General features: G+C 33.8%; 1 protein-coding gene across 1 annotated transcript in view; it reads left to right on the plus strand.

Moving 5' to 3' along the window:
- The window catches only part of LOC140749899 (kinesin-like protein CG14535), a 407024-nt gene that overhangs the window by 114911 nt on the left and 273819 nt on the right, over nucleotides 1-18294 (plus strand). Inside the window, exon 4 of the mRNA XM_073083137.1 lies at nucleotides 5453-5832. Coding sequence (XP_072939238.1) covers nucleotides 5453-5832 — 380 coding nt within the window. The remainder of the gene's footprint in view (nucleotides 1-5452; nucleotides 5833-18294) is intronic.

Here is an 18294-nt window from a genome sequence, read left to right on the forward strand (position 1 = left end):
AGTATAAGTCTTAAGAATTTTTCTTTTTCACACTAAGTACACGACTTAAGAAAAATATATATTTTTGTAATACCCTTTACTTATCAAACACATCGACGTATTCAGAATAGAGTTACATTCTCCCACATGCAAGGGATTAGGAAGCTACATGTGAATTTATTTTGCGCTGCGCTTCTCTCCTTTGTGTCTGAGTCTAATGGTACTTCGTTTATACCATCGTGTGCAATATTTTATGTAGTTGTTTGGAAGATGGTAGAACCCTTTATGGCTCGACTCCAGACGCACCACCGTCACACTATTCAACCTAATAACAGTGTTAAACGCTGCTGTGTTCTGAATTGAAGGGATCTGATCTGATCTGAATTGTTAAGAGGGATATATTTTTCCGAGACTTTCTAACTTAGTCCTCAGGGAAAGGCAACTTATCTGTGGTCGACTTTTGGTCGGAATGTTTGTGTTAAGGGTATTCTAATTATGTTAGATTAAATAAATTCCAAGTACAGCTGATTAAATCCTCGAAGTTTTTATACCGTATATATAGGAGAAACAATATTTATCAATTGATTCGCAATAACTACAAAATATCGCGAAACATCCTCAACTAATTAAAAAGCCAGACATCTGTTACAGTTACCATCTATTGTTTGTGAAAACTCTAAATGGTGGGTAAAAATACCTTCGAGGCACAAGCGTGCTATCAAAGTGGGGATCGTTGATGGCACACAGATGTCATGGATCCAGCCTTTGCAACCATTGAGCGCCCAGTTAGCATTCAGAAAGATGCCGCGGGCAGCGAGATAACATCATCCATGTAGGGTTACCCCGCGGGTTGGATTTAAAGGACATTTATGTTTTATTGTTTTTTTGCAGTTTTTGCAACCGGATATGATTAATCGAAATGAAATAAAGTGAAATGGAATTAAATGTATTCGTATAGACTACAAGGAGAAGTAAAAAATTGCTAAGTATATAGTTAAATTTTTTTTCATAATATAATACAACTTCATCATGTAACAGAACACAACCTCACCAGTGAATGATAAAAAAATCATGCCGGAAATATAAACCTTTGGAAGGAAATATAATTTGATGTATTTTTGTGTTACTTTAAATATGTTGTAGTTTTAATTTTTTTTATTACGTTCTAAGAATTGTATAACTGAAACATATGTATAAACTGTATGTTTAAACAATATTATATTGTGCTTTACTCACTTTACTAATGAACACGTTGTCTGATTGCTTGTAAAATGTTATTTATTAAATCTTATATTTATTTTCCGTACTGAAATAAAATTGCTGTTGAGTTTTACTTTAAAAATCTATTTAAAAACCACTTAGCGTGGCTACCCTATTCAAACATGAGACACACGGGCATAAAGGATCGCGAATAGGTCATTACGTCTGGCCAACGCTACGCAAGTAGAGCTTGGAGATGGAGAAACAGATGCTATCAGTTACGAGACTGGGACAGTTTTTGTTGAAAAAATGGTTTCATTCAGGTGTGACTGAGGTGCTTCTGGTGTAGAAAAGTAGGTCTACAATTTAATAGCCATTTTAGTGTCATACTTTGAAAAACAGCGTTTGAGAGAGTGTGATTATTATTTCGTTAAAATTAATATTTCATTAAAATGAAAAATTATGTAACTAGACACGCTGTAGTATGACAGCAAAGTTTAAAATATGACATGTTACAATTTTTTATCTTTTGTCCATTATTTGTATTTTTTACCAAAATCATATAATAAAAATAATAACAAAATTTGCTTATTGCGATGTTAAGTTATGTGATAAATAAAATTATAAGGTTTAACAGCTAAAAATTATAAGATAACATTAAAAATATAAATTAGAACATCTTACGTAAATTTGTCTAACGAACTATAATCCCCGAACTAATCATAGAGTATAAGAACATAGAGACTACATTTAAAAAGGGAATGATTATTAAAAGCGAATCTAGATACCTCATACAAATAAAGAGCACCGTAATTCCAGATCTTAGGCGAATAAAAAGCTTTCCTCGGTTAGCCTCTAAGTTTATATATAATGATGAGATAATGAGATAATTCCGCTGGCGTCTTATTATTTGCAGGAAATTATTTATCGTCTAGCGTCTAAAAATTTGGACTTTTTATTTTATTTAGTTTTCACAATGTTACTATGAAGTGTTTGTTGCTTATGGACTATTTCTTACTTTTAATTGTTTTTTTTGTTCGTCATTTAAAAAAGCAGTGTGCCACAGTTGCCATTCCCGCGGTCGCAAAGGTGAATCGGCGCGTCACTAGACGCTTCTGTCACAACTGTGCAGTTTCAATCGAACCTTTGTTGCTTGCTACACTTTTTAGTTCAGTATTTTTTACGTAATATTAAAGTAGCAAATGAGCATGCAATCCATCTGATGGCGAGTGACTACTATCGTCCATGGACATCTGTAATCAAGCCCAGATAATATGAGATTCCTATCTGCGGTTGGTGATAGATGCGTTGCTACCCTTGAGGGATAAGTTGGAACGCCCCGGATAAGTACTCGTTTGTCTTCCTTACCACGCTTTTCAAAGCGGAACACAGTAGAGATTAATACTACTATTTTTAAGCAGAAACAGGTGTGACGGTGGTACCTCTTGAGTCGAACTGTAAAGCATTCTTCCACCTTCAAATTATTTCATTTTATGTTCGTCATTTACGAACGCAGTGTGTCACCGTGGCCATTCCCGCGGTCGCAAAGGTGAATCGGCGCGTCACTAGACGCTTCTGTCACAACTGTGCAGTTTCAATCGAACCTTTGTTGCTTGCTACACTATTTAGCTTAGTATAATTGTGCACAGCTCACTGTTTTGTTACTGGTTCATTATTTCCATTTTATATTCATACTACGCTTTATAGTCGATCATTTCTATTTTTATTGAATGTACGCTTTAGAAAACGATATAAAATCCAATGTTAGCTTTGGATCGTAAATGGAAAAGGTTTAGGCTAGGTTAGGTTAGTTGCTGTATAGTTTATCACCAATAAGTACATAAATAATTGAGCGATATTATAAAAAGAACAATATAAAAAAATGTTTCAACAAAGAACAAAAAAGCAAACCTTTGTATCTTTGTGATTGTGAACGTTCAAACAGGTGTTGCGATAAAATGCATTGTTTTGACGGCAATGCGAATTGTGATGATACGAACGGCGTCTGTCTACTAATGGCATAAAAACTTACCTATAACTAAATCAAGTATGTTTTTATTGGCGTGATATTTTATAAAATCAGAAGCAAATAATAAATATTTGAAGAGTTTAGTTCCTTATCTGAGTTCTACGCCAAACGTTAGTACGAACAGGTGTCGAAATAAAAAACATTGTTTTGACGGCAGCGCGACTATCGGCAGTTCTCGTATTATTTTAACTTTTTGTGAACAGAAAAATACAAACAAATATTTGAAGAATAATAAAGCGTTGAATAATTGTATGCCCTATGTGAATCGTTAGTGAACGTTCAAAAAAGTATTCCTGTAATGAATTGTTTTGACAACAATGTGAAATTTTTACGATTGTTGCATATCGTTTTTCATAAAGGTACAATATTTTATTCTTAAATTAGCATCACTTTTCTTTAACAGATGGCATAAAACATTTGAAGAACGCAGCATTGTATTGGAATTGTATGTCAATCGTTTCGGTACAAACAAGTGTTGCAATAAAATTCATTATTGACGCAGTGGGAACTGCGACTATTGCTGTTATGTCTTTGTGTCATAAAAATATCATTATATGAATTGTCTACATCAAACCAGAGATAGCTTTAGAGCATAGATGTTTGTTTATTTATTTTTATTTATAAATGAACTTTGCTTCGAACATATAACCCCGTAATATCACAAGCATAGATGTTTCATAAATAAACATATGCCGTACACACGTACAGTTAAGTGGTGTTTTTCTTATGATAGAAGAGTCAAGGATCATGCAGGCCACATTGTGGTGATGTCCTGCGTATTACTACCTTACACTTCAAACCAGACCAAAGGAACGCTGATATTTGAATTACAATTAGGGCATCCTATATGTTATAGTTTTTAACTGTTATTATGATTTTGATCGGAATAAGCTATATTTTAGATAAAGTACTTATTATAATACATTAATTTAACTGAAAAATAATGTAAATGAGATTCGAAGACCAGCAATACTTCATGAACCAAAACTGACTTTATAAAATATTATTTTGTTATATTCAGATTATGGACTGCTTAGATTATAAACTTTTTGTTTGCATTTTGCAATATTTCACGTATCCTCATTTCGTGTTATGTATTTACGATCTTATATTCATCTTACGTGTTGAATGTGTAATTATAGCTTATGTAATAATATGTGAAACTATATACAAATTCAGGTCGTACTAAACTGCGTTTATATCTACGTATTAACATCTACTCCAGCTGTGTAATTGCTTTAGTATTCATACTCAAAGAGCCTTCACATAGTAATACCTATGTTTACCGTTTTGATGAAAAATAGACGTTTATGGGAACAGTGACTGAGTATTACATATTACATTTGTATTTGATTTGATTACATAGTCATGCTAGTCTCTAACTAGAGCATTAGATATAGCTCAGAGTATTTACATAATTATGTGGTTGAGGCTTAGTTTAAATTACTAGTAATAATAACCAAGATGAGATTCAATTTTAAATGTTTGGGAGACAGGAGGTCCTATCCGCATTCGTGGGTATGTGAAACCAATGTAGAGAATCTATATAAAAACGATTGTACTTTTCGTTATGTTTCATATAAATATTTTCATTTGCATATTCTATATCAGTCTATAGATATATGCCCAGCGCCCAGAAGCAGTCATAAAATATGCCCAGCAGTATTCTATATACTATAGGTGTGCTATTTACTATAGTACATATATATTTATTAGAGTAATATCGTTTATCCGTTGTAAATCTGTCTTTTATAACGTTATTTAATGCTTCGAGCATAATAAATAATTTTATACAATAGAATTCCTCGACAGTTATGAATGTAATGTAATATCGTTTTAAGACATATATTTGCAATCAGCACTATGCCTTGGATTTTGTAGTAGAAATCAAAGTTATTTATGTGAATGATTAATTGCATATAAATACTTATACTGATGGATATACTTTTGAATATTGTTCTGAATGAATTGATACATTGATAGCGTTTGGATGAACAATGTTTTGGATTATTATTCAATACAGTGTTCATTAATTAATTTGAAATAGGTGCAATAATTAAAGACATAATTTTAAAAAAATATTTGAATTTAAAAAATGAGTTATTACATAATTATTTCATAAATTATAATACGTTAAACTTAGAAAATATATTATTAATACTCTATCTTACATTGGAACAAACTGTTGCACAAGACTTTTTTATATAAACAAAGAGACTAAAATGTTAATGTCTTTGTTTACAGGTAAAAGCAACAGCCCCGAAAATGGACAAAAACGGCTACTTTTCCTACGTGTCATCCACCGCGAAGAAGAAGAAAATCAGCCTGATGCAGCCGAAGCCGCCTCGAGTCGCTTTCGCTGAGGAAAAGCGTCGTCCAGGGGTGGCAGAGAGGGTATACCCGGGGAGATATGTAGCCTACAGTACGGCGACGACCGCCGAGCAGTGCACACGTCAGGTCATGTCGCGCTCCGGGGAGGCGCCACGCGCGCGCTTGTTCACGCAACTCGAAAGTTATCAGCCGAGATACCACACGATCCGCGAAAACAGTGATAAGAGAGTGGAAAGTGAGTGCAGGAAAAAACGGAAGGAGCAGAGGATTGTTAATCAACAGGTGGTCGTAAGGTAAGGGTTTTGTTTGGATAGTGCATTGTTTGTGTTCAGGTGTAGAGATGTTCTGCTAAAGTTTTAAGGTGTTACGTGTTACGTATTGTTGTTTTATGCGTTTTGTGCAACAAGGCGCAACGATGTGAAAAAATATCTTTATAGGTAGAAAAATTGTGATTTAAGAGGATTTTTTAAAATTTTAAAAATTATTTTAATAATGCAGAAATTATTATGAAATTAAAATGAAATTTAATTTTTAAAATTTACCTTTAAATATTGAAAATAAAAAAATATATTATGGAACATAAAATGTTGAAAAACTTTAAAAAACTTGTTATTTGAGATAGTTAGAATACCCAATGATTATGATAAGCATAGACATTCGGAATACCTACACATTTCCTATTTTTCCGCAAAAAGAATATTTCATTAAAACATTTCATATTAGTACGCTCTATTTTTTTTTGTTATTCCAGTCAATACAGGAACTTCACCAATAAAGTCCGGTTGCAAATAGTTTCATAATCATATTATTATACCATTTACGAGGACCGTTGAAAAACTTTTGCAATTTAACCGTCAAAAGCTTTCGGAAGGTCCGAATCACAACAGTTGAAAACAATATGTTTGGAACTTTTACATTTGATACCTAAACTTTCCGATGAAAGCGAGGAAGTAGATGACAAATGTCAAAAATTTTTGCAATTTTAGGTTTTTGTGAGCTTATTATGTAGCTATAAAAAAGTTTGAATTAAAAGTGTCGTGTAAAAAGTTTCTAATGGGAGGATTAGTGCTTTAATACTACAATTAATATTAATTATTGGTATACACTAACAATGTGCGGTCAAAAATGTCGGAATTAAACGTGATATAAAATGAAAAAGTGCTACAAATGTGGGATAGTTGTCATTTGACCTATCTGCAAACTGAAATAATACCGTGTCTTGTGAAAATATGTTAAAAATGACTGTAACGACAACGACGACGACTACTTCAAATTAAGTTTATAGAAATAAACAAACAAAATGGTTCTACAATTATCTTATCACGATCCCTGGCAACGGGTGCGTTGCTAACCTAACCATCATAATTATTTTGACATAGATAACTACACAAAACAGTATTTTTTTAGTTATAAAATATCAATCATTATTTAGATATTTGCCTAGTTGGGAATTGAATCCTGAAACCAGCAGTGAGCTACTTACCATTTTACAAGTATGTATACAATACGTCAAACGAAAGACAAATAACTGACTAACAATTTCGACAAATCAGACTTGCGTACCTGGTATTTGTACCTGGGACCATAACCTACAGCATTACTGCTTATGAGGGTTAAATATGCCCTAACGTTACAAGGTCAACGTGGAGTACTAACGTTCTTAAGTTACGGCTAAGGTCTTAAGTTACGGTTAATAATCAGAGGATTTAGGGAACATCTGTGACCTGCGTTAAGGTTATTAAAACCCGTTGTATAAACTTTGTTCTTTATAATATACTAGCAGTACCCGCGGCTTCGCCCGCTTTTTGTTCAACCATAATAATACATAGCCTATATCACTCCTGTACCCAAAGTATGAGTTTTACGTTTTTACAAAAATGACTGTTTTTGTATTTGTTTACGTATTTGCCCATACATTTCCAATCAGCGCCCCTACCGGACTGTGTCAGAACTTGAAAATGGTATAGGCCAATACGCTGTGACACAGTTTTTCAAAAAACTGTATCAAAACTCATACTAAGGATACTCTGAATAGAGTAGCTTTCTGTACTCTTACCATGAGTTTTTACGTTTTGATAAATATGACTGTTTTGGTATTTGTTTACGTATTTGCCCATACTATTTCCAATCAGCGCCCCTAGCGGATTGTGTCAGAACTTGAAAATGGTATATAGCAATACGCTGTGACACAGTTTTTCAAAAAATGCCACGCGAGTTTATTTCATTACTTAAATTAAAGTACGATACATTTCGTTTGAGCATACATACTTAGCAGGAAAATTTTAATATTAATATGTATATATTTTTGCTAACTAGAGGGGTTATGCACAATAGATGAGCAATAAGAAACGATTTTTGTAAATCCCCTAAGAGGGATAAATAAGGGATGAAAGCTCGTATAATAAAAGCTTAGTAATAAAGTCTCTTGAACCTCCATTAAACAAATAATTGGAGATAAAAGGAGGGTACATGTTTTTGGAATTCGTACGTTCGTTTAATTAAAGTTGCCTAATAGTTGGTGAAGCGTAGGTTCGAATCCCGATATCTTCCACTTTTCCAATTAAATGTCAGGTTCTGTCCACTGTAGTGGTGCTGAAAATCGAGGCTTTATTATAGACGTAGTCTGAGATATTTACTAAACATAAGTATGCTTGTATCGAAGGTTCGATAATGTTGAACTTAACATTTTGCTTAATAGAAATCATAGGATATCATAGACATTATTATGAAGACAAAAATAACATATCATCAAACACTGAAAAGATCGGTAAAAAACAACTATATACATGAATACTTTAAACTATCCATACATATAAAGTAACATTGCAATTTATTTCGAGAAATATATCGATATTTACTTTGGATGATATGCAACGTTACATCCCTAATTGTAGGTGGTTATTATCCATGGGCAGCATTCTCTACTATCAGATGGTCTGCAAGCTCATTTACTTCTTATTAATAATATGTTAATTAAATACTCAGATAAATAACAATAATAACATAATCATTGTTTTTAACAATGAATCAAAGAGGATTCTAGATAAATAGGCACATATATTATCTTATATATAAAATTCTCGTGTCACAATGTTAGTTACCGTACTCCGCCGAAATCGCTTTACCGATTTTCACCAAATTTTATATGCATATTCAGTAGGTCTGAGAATCGGCTACTATCTATTTTTCATACCCCTAAGTGATAAGGGTTGTTCACCCTTAACATATTTTTTATATGGCAACACAACATTTGCCGGGTCAGCTAGTAATAAATAATATGATTATAACTCAGAGTAAATTAGATATCCCTGACATTTTATTAATACTGAGTTACAACGAGCTGGATTAACTAGTAAAATATTCACATACATTTTATTAGTAAAATATATTGTTATCTGTTCAATTATCAGTAACATTGAACCAATAAGCCCACATTTATCGCACATTCATCATTTTGTTTGTATTTATGCAAATGCAATTAAACATCTGATTTTAGAATACGTAATGGATTAAACTGTTTCAGTTTAGACGAGGGACGCTGAAAATGAATATTAATAAGGCTATATTAACGATAGTCGGCTGGTTTGAGTCGAGTTTTTTATACGTAAGGTTTGGGTTCGAATACAGGAAATTATAAGATCACTATAGGTTTATTAAAAAACAACTATTTAAAGTATTTGTTATGCTTACAAAGTCTATCAGAAACTATATTGTTTAAAAAATCTTTACAAACACTTTAAAAGTGTCTTAATTTTCAGTAATTTTTGTGAAGATTTTAGACTTATTAATATTAATAATAATAAATATAAAGTTTGAAAATCCGTCCACGAAAGTGCTAATTCCCAATCTTACTGCTAGATACAGGACTCAACTCAGAATGGGGATTAAGGGATGGCCCACCATGTTGATCAAGGTAAAGAGTTGCTTTAGGATGTTTTTTCTTACACCGATATAGCAAGTAAAAACTAAGCAATAAAACGGAAATCGGAATCTTCTGGGATAAGAACCCTGAACCTCATTTGATTTTCAACATTCACGGTACTGGCCTATCACTCCAACATAATATTTATTAATAATACTTATTAAACATCAAGCGAATAGGATAAATGAGCACTTACATAATTAAGCACATAGATAAATAGGCACATACGAGTAGATTAAAAGGCACCGATTTTCGATGGACACGTGTGTGACAAATTTATTCCTGTCGATTATGTCATCTATAACTTATGATTCAAACTTCATTACTTTGTACTTTGTACTCAATATTTGAATGTGTGTGTGGTATCTTCCATTTATTTGCATTGACTTAAATAACTAAGATTGCGTATTAGATCTGTGTCGATTTAAACTCCACTAAGTTTGATTTGATGTTGTTTATTTTAGGTGTAAATATATGTTTAAATGTTGCTGTATTTTATATAGTAATTAATGAATGGATGGGTGGATGGAACATATTAGATATCTTTGATTAACATCTCAACAACCCATAACTGTCACACTGCTTGTCACGGGTCTCCTCTCAATGAGAAGGATTAGGCCATAGTCTACCGCGCTGGCCAAGTGCGTGTTGGTTGACTTCACATACCTTTGAGATATTTTTTTTTTATAAAACTCTCAGGTTATCAGGTCTCAGGATGTTTTCCTTCACCGTTTAGCAAGTGATAATTAATTTCTAATACGCACATAACTTTGAAAAATCAGAGGTGCGTGCCTGGGATTTGAACCTCGGACCCCTCGATCTGAGAGGTTGAGTTTCTTAACCATTAGTCTATCACTGCTTTGTGGTATCTTTAGATGTGTCTAAAGTGGTAGTGACACTGTATTTTTATAATAAATCTGTATTGAAATATTGTAGACAAGGACATGCCTGAGTTCTTTACCGACAAACACAGTCCTATTTTATTCGTTGCCAAATATGTTCTATGCTTTAATAATAAACTCACGTTCAGCTTTGCTACGTGTACTGCTTATGTGCCAAACCTTCATTCATTTTTTTACCGACAAACATCTATAATAAATACTATTAAAGATCTATTTGACAATCGGCATCGCGGCGTGGTCACTATATGGGCCTGATACGCAGAGGGCCCGGCTTCGATCTCTGACCAGACAGATCTGAATGATGAATTTATGATCCTTTAAGTCTAGATTTCTATCCTGGGTACGGGTACCTATATGAGTGACCATAAACCATAAGACCGTCAAAATCCGAGCAATCACTTGTATTGTAATAGAGACCAGAAAACATTGGTTCTCAACATGTGCCCAATGTAATAAGCTTGCACAAACATCTAAAATAACTTTAAATATTTCCTACCACTTCGCTAACCACTTTAATTCGTGCAAAGCCAAAAACTTGTATGTCGATCAAAGGTTGAGATCCTGTGCTATCCAATTACGCTGTCTCCATTCATATGCGTACTTTCTAGATGCGACATAAAAGGAGCTGAAACATGGAATCATAACTGATGAAGATTCAATTTATGCAATGGACCCGTGATCATGGCTTTCTATTTAGTAATAACTAGGGCTGGCGATCTGAGATCGATTAATCGAAGAATCGGTCTTTTGGACAAAAAAAAATGGATTATTTTAATCGATTTCTAGTAATAAATCGATTCAGTGAATGTGAGTGATTCACTGAATCGATCTATTACTAGATCCTAGAAAATCGAAAGTTGATCTTTTTGAAGTTGATCAAACAATAAAAATTTGATATAGACAGTTTTTTGCTGACGGATACGTATTTCAGTCAGGTCCTGGTGACCTTTTTTCTTCACTATCTTCGCCCCTTCTAAGGTGAAAAGATCGAAAATCGATTCTTAGAGAATCGATTCTTTGGGTCTAGATTTTTTTGTGAATCGATTTATCACACTTCAATTCGAATCGATTCAAGTATCGTTCTTTTTCGGAAATTATCGCCATCCCTAGTAATAACTCATTCAGGTAATAGTATAGTAAGGATATTAATTGTCTCATCGGCCTATACTGAACTGGTTTAAAGATCTAAGGCAACAGCCGGTTATGAGCGGAGAAATCAAATGATTAACGCTTAAGCGGATTAATATTCCCGCTAAGCGCTTTAATTAAAATACGGATTTAATGTGGTTATATTTTAACCAAGGGAATTAATGTGGTTAATTTTGTTAAAGGGTATAATGGATTAATTAATTGTTTAATTGTTTCGGGATTATATTAATAACCACCAACACTTCATTTCAAAAGTGTTTTTCCTTTATTGTCTTACTGTTGGGTACTTACTCAAACTCTTAGAGTTAACATACCTCTTTTTATCATATTCCTCTCAGAGTTGTAAGTTCTACTAAGCTTAATTAGTTCTACTAGGATTAGCACAAAATGGTAGACTTCACACTCCCTTGAATGAGTTACGGAGTTCTTCGTAAGTATTATTTTTAATAGTAGCAAGTGAGTATGCAGTCCATCGAACTGGCTACTGCTGCCCATGAACATCTAAAGTAAACCCCACATAAGATTTCTAACTAAGATCAGCCACAGTCGGATCTTTGACTCGAAAGTTATCGTTGCTAACACTTAGTTTAAAAGTACGATATTTCTACAATTAATAATTACTTAATGAGTCAATACGTACAAAAGATCGCTTACTAGTAATTATGGATACGTTTTAAAGTGAAACAAATTTAAAACCGTCTTTAAGATTAAGACTATTCGGATTCGTATAATAGTTTAATAAAGAAAATAATGTGTTAGTTAATGGGAAGAATATAACGATATACAGTGAAAATAAATTAAATTTATACAGCTTTTTTGTAGATATTAATGATTAATTTAGACCGTAATTACTTACTATACAAACAAATTAGATTTCTAAATATCACGATACCAAATTCAAATCGTTACAGCAATATAACGTTATTCGTTTATTTTATTCCTTGTAACATAATAAATCAAAAGTTACTTTTACAGTTACTTCGGAAAAGTATTAACTGTTCGGCCCAATCTTTGGCTGATTGATTGTGCATAGCTTTCTAAAACTCGGAATCTATATATCATCACGTCAGGGGGAAGGAATGAATAATCACCCTTTATGTCCAGTAAGACTTGGAGTTTAAACTGCAGTGGGAATAGGCAGTAATAGATTGTTAGTAAGTTAACTTGTGGGTTGAAAGGCCGATAGTTCAGATACAGAGTACGTACACACATATATCTGTAATCTTAAGTAATTTGATAATATTTATATGTAAAGGATTTATCTCGTTTTCTCATTTTGGCCACAGAATTTTATTAAACTTGGAGTCAAATTAAATTGTATTCGATTTAAAATAAATTGATAATAAAGGTACGAATTTATTCAAACTCATGATCATGTAAATGTTTTTATTGAAATCTATTGTGGTGAAGGCTTACTTACATTTTGATAAACATGCAAATGAAATATTTGCGGACGCTTAGCATGTACAATTTTTATTATATGTTATTATATGTATAATGTACGTAAATATTTACATATCTAGCTGACAATGCTGTTATAATATTTGTTTGTTACAAGTAGATGGTAGTAAAAACGATCACGCTTCCGCTGCTACCGCTGCTATGCTGTGTTCAACCGCATCTTTAGCTCAAAGCCGGGACGTTATCTGCCCCGAGATTCATTTTTCATCTTATTAATGTTCAGATCTAGATATCTAGATAGGTAAGTGGCTTCCGATAATTGCGACTGACGAGATTGCACCATAACCGTGCTTATAATAATCCTCTTTACCATATAGGGTGAACAGTGTGTGATTAATAATGCAATGAAATCAGGCTGTGCCATAGAGAGAGACTACCTAAGTTTGGTGATGTCAATGTATTCAGTGTCTAAATATGAACACGTAGAGTTTAACTTTCTATGAGCGAGGTCGACTGATGTATCGGATGGTGTTAGGGTTGCCAATTTAAATTAAATAATGTGTATTGATTATTTTTATAGATGTAAAATAATACGGTTTACGTATTAAATGTGCAGTGAAATATATTGATCAATATGTAGGTAAAAGTATGTGAAAGTTTTTTATTTTTATTTACTAAAATATATTTTAAGTGAAGATTTAATTCAATATAATAATAAATTTGGTGCCCTCAAAATGAAGTGCCATATTGTTTAAAAAAAGCATTACCTTTACAATACTCGTGTATTACTTGGTGACAACAATATTTTACAAAAACCTAGTTTAACTGCAAAGGCTTAATATACATGAAAAAAATACTTAATGTAAAATAATTACCCATATTATTAATGGTTTAAACTTTTGACAGCCCTACGTCGATCGAATGAGTTGTAAGGGAAAAATGGAATGAAAACAGATCGAGTGATTGACGAATCGTTGGGTTGCCATGTTCCTGTAGGATTTCACTTTCTTTTTGTGGAAATAGCGGATGAAAATAAAACACGCGTTATGTTAGGTTATGTTGACGTTGTGTGACGGTTGATAGCTTTGTGGTGACGGATGATTGTGGCCTGAGGTCCAAAGTTCGAATCCCAGACTTTTTTGATAAGCTGATGATGATGAGGATGCAATTTTGTTTTTCAATAAAGTGTAAGGAAGTGAATTTAGATAGTGATTAATGAGATTATATTTTATATTTTACGTCGTCGTCAACCGGCTACTATTCCACTGCTGGGCATGGATCTCTTAGAGTGAGAAGGACTTAGGTCATATTACGAATTTGTAGACTTCACACAGCTATGAGAACTTTTTTATAGAACTCTCTGGTATATAGGTTTCCACGCAATGTTTTCCTTCACCGTTATTGCATTTTAGCAAATAATGTGCCTATAAATTGCATCTATTTGTGCCTTTATGTATGAATTTGTCCGTGCCTAGTGTGTACTTATGAGTGTACTCTAAACATGAAATAATTACCGATGCCATAATGTGAACTAAATAAAAACAGATATGTTTTAATTATAAAAATTTAGTACAACAGAAAAAAGTGGTGTAAATTTCATCTTCCATACGTTTATTTTCCGTACCCTGGGGTCGCGTTCCATTATCCTAACAAAAAATTATACTCAGAACACAACATTAAAGGATTCATATTTTAATAACTCCTTCACAATAATGTGAGTGCTTTTTATGTGATTAATATTTTGTTTTGCTAAAATAAGACAATAACCACCCATTTTTACGTTTGGGTAACCAATACTACCCTTATTTGACTTAAAGGGGAGAGTCTCCTGAGACATTTTCATAATAGGAATTTGTGATTGACAGATAATATTATAGTAATATTATAGTATGTATCATAATATTATAGTATTTGTTGGTAATACCTCGACTGTAACACTACAAAGTTAAGTAACGTCGGCCGCGGCCGAAAAGTGGATGGATGACCGCTAGTGGTTTAATTTCAGTACTTTGGAGGGCACGTTTATTATTATTATGGGAAGCCCAGCTAAAAAGTATATCAATGTGTACTGCTAATACGATTTATTAAATAACTTCGAAGACCTCTCAGTTATGCAGGTTCCCTGAGCTTTGAAAGTTAGAGTGCCTGGGATTTGAATCTCGGACCCCTCGATTGAGTGGCCGATTTTCTACCGCAAGTTTATCGTTGCTATCGCACTTGATAAACGGTATGAACTATAACCTCAACCCTGTCACACTGAGAGGAGATCCATGCCCAGCAGTTGGGCACATATAACTTCCAAAATTCAAAATAGCAAAATAAAATATTATAATGTAACCTACATACGTTTTCCATTCGTGCCCGGTCGCCCCACGTAAAGATGCCTAAGTTCGTGCCTTTTACGATCATTAGGGTAATAACATTAATGTAATGGATAGCAGTTAAGATTCAACTTAACTCGTGTTATCGGTATCAATAATATCGTATAGCGTATCTTAGTTATCTGGTATATATTTTGTATGATTTTTACAAGGCCTTATAACGTACAACGATTTTTTGAACGATATAGCTGAAATGTGGAATTGAGATGACCTAATGATGGCGTCGAAATTAATTATCACTTGCTAAACGGTAAAGGAAAACATCGTGAGGAAACCTGCATACCTGAGAGATTTATAAAAAAACATCTCAAAGGTATGTGAAGTCTACCAATACGCAGTTGGCCAGCGCGGTGGACTATGGCCTATTCCTTCTCATTATGAGAGGAGACCCGTGCCTAGCAGTGGGACAGTAATGGGTTGTTGATGTGAATGATGTCGTTGAATGGCATAGTAACAATAATGACGTGGCGGTCACCATACCGACTTAACGCGTAATGGGTCACCGGTTCGGTCCCCGGTCAGACAAATATCTAAACGATGAATTTAAATATCTATTCTAAGTCTGGAATTAATAAGGAGGGATGATACAAAAAGGGACAGGTACAGAAAGTGTCTTTGGTGTATATAAGAACTCTTTGCACGGTTACATAAAGTGCTTCATGCTTTAATGCCAGAATTGTAAAACAATATACAAGGATATCTAGGGCAGAGATTCTGCAGGCGGAATCTCGGTATTAATTAAATTCTGGGTAGTATTCATTATAAATATGTAATATGTATATGTAATATTCACTATCTGGGATATATTAAGTAATCAACATGTCGGCTTACAACAACGGCGAGGGTACCGCGTTCGATTTCTGACCAGTACCCTTACCATGAGTTTTTACGTTTTGACAAATATGACAGTTTTGGTATTTGTTTACGTATTGGCCTATACAATTTCCAAGTTCTGATATAATCCGCTAGGGGCGCTGATTGGAAATTGTATGGGCAAATACGTAAACCAATACCAAAACAGTCATATTTGTCAAAACGTAAAAACTCATGGTAAGGGTACAGGAAACATTCAAATCCAGAATTAACGTATTGCCTTTATTTATGATAGTTAATTGGATAATAAATCTCTTCGAAATATGAAAACTAAATCATTATTTATGTCAAATTACTACAAAACATGCACAATAATGACAACGTTTATCCAGTTAATGATGGCGGAGTGTCGATTTATGTAATCTCAGGACATTTTACATAACTCAAGGTTTCGTAAGAGGATAATTTGCCATCCTCATCGCCATAAATTTTCCGTAATAATATGTTAGGGACGTCCTACCGAGGTATCCGTGATTTGAGCGGTGCTCTGACCACAAGCGATTAACGTATTAATAATCAAACTATGCAATGTTTTGCCTACCAAAGATCGATTTTGCTTCATTTTAGAAACTAAGTTTTGCCCGCGGCTTCGCCCGCGTTTAAAAGAAAATAATATGACATACTAACATACATAAAACTGAAAATTCGTACCTTCATTGGAATGGCAGTGGCGCCATCTGGCGAAAATTGGTCGTACCAACTCTGAAACCTTCGTGAGCTCATGGACAACAACTTTGCTAAAGATCATCACTTGATTAAATGCATAGTTTACGATTCAATCCTTACTAATATCGTAAGCATAATTAAAATAATCGATTCAAAAGATCGATTCCCCGATTAATCGATCTTGGATCGCCATCCCTACTTCCCGTGGGTTTTCCGGGATAAAAACTATCCTATGTCCTTTCTCGGGTCTCAGACTATTTTTGTACAAAATTTCATTAAAATCGGTTCAGTGGTTTAGGCGTGAAGAAGGGACAACCAGACAGACAGACAGACAGTTACTTTCGGTTTTATAATATTAGTGAGGATTGACAAATTTTGATCGTTGGTAGGTTAAATTTGAATCCGAGTAGATAGAGTATGAATAACGGGCATTAGAGATAGGCATTGTGAATGTATGAAAGTTAAGTGAATGATGTGAATTAAATTAGGCTTTCAATCATACTCAAATATGTGACAAATTTTAAGGATGTAAAAAATGTAAAATTAAAATGTAATATTATATTTAGTTGTACTGAATAACAAGTGCTTTTGTCGCGGTCAATCCATTACTAACCTGCTGCTGGATATGGGTCTATCAGAGTGAGAGGGATTTTTACTATATTCCACCGCATTGCCCAAGGGTAATATTGGTAGTCTTCACACACCTTTTTCAAGTTCTCTCAGTTTAGTAGGTTGTCTCACGATGTTTCCTTTTTAAAGTAATGTGCAAAGTGATAATTAATTTCTAATACGCACATAACTTTGAAAATCAGAGATACGTGCCTGGGTTTAGTGAACCTTTAACCCTGCCTAGTGCTCACCCATTTTAGTACTCAGTTATTAAGAGATACAACTAAAGTATAACTACTTGTAGCAGCCAGCAGCATTATACGAGCGCCTGAGTATGCTTATTAGCTTAACTCGCTTGTCCGTAATCGCTTGCGATAAGACACATCCTAAAGGTTCTTCGAATTTATGAAAGTGACTGTCAAATTATATTCATGTCTAGAGGCTAATAAAGTAACTGGGCCGGGAATTTACGGGATTTTTTCGTTAAAATTCATATCCTTGGAGGTCGCTGATAATGTGCGCTTTATTGTGATACCGTCACGTGGCAGCTTCAACATGATTAAGGTTATTTAACTTGGGAGCGTAGTCCAGGAGTTTCCTCCTACTATATTGTAAGACATACGGTGATACATGTAATTTTCATACGGACTTTGGTAAAATAATAATGAAGTTTCCACTTTATTATTATTTTACCAAAGTCCTTGAAGAAGAAAGAAGAAATCTTTCCAGATTCATGGTTCGACTATGCAGGGTGTGGTAAGGGAGGGTGGTCTAACCTTTTATCGGTCGAGTACTTACGGAGACACCATCACACTTTTTTCTGACAAAAACAGCAGTGTTAAGCGTTCCGGT

Source organism: Epargyreus clarus, unplaced genomic scaffold (genome assembly GCF_041222505.1).
Source record: "Epargyreus clarus isolate Ecla_fem2 unplaced genomic scaffold, WU_Ecla_fem_2.2 ptg000018l, whole genome shotgun sequence".
NCBI classification, from domain to species: domain Eukaryota; kingdom Metazoa; phylum Arthropoda; class Insecta; order Lepidoptera; family Hesperiidae; genus Epargyreus; species Epargyreus clarus.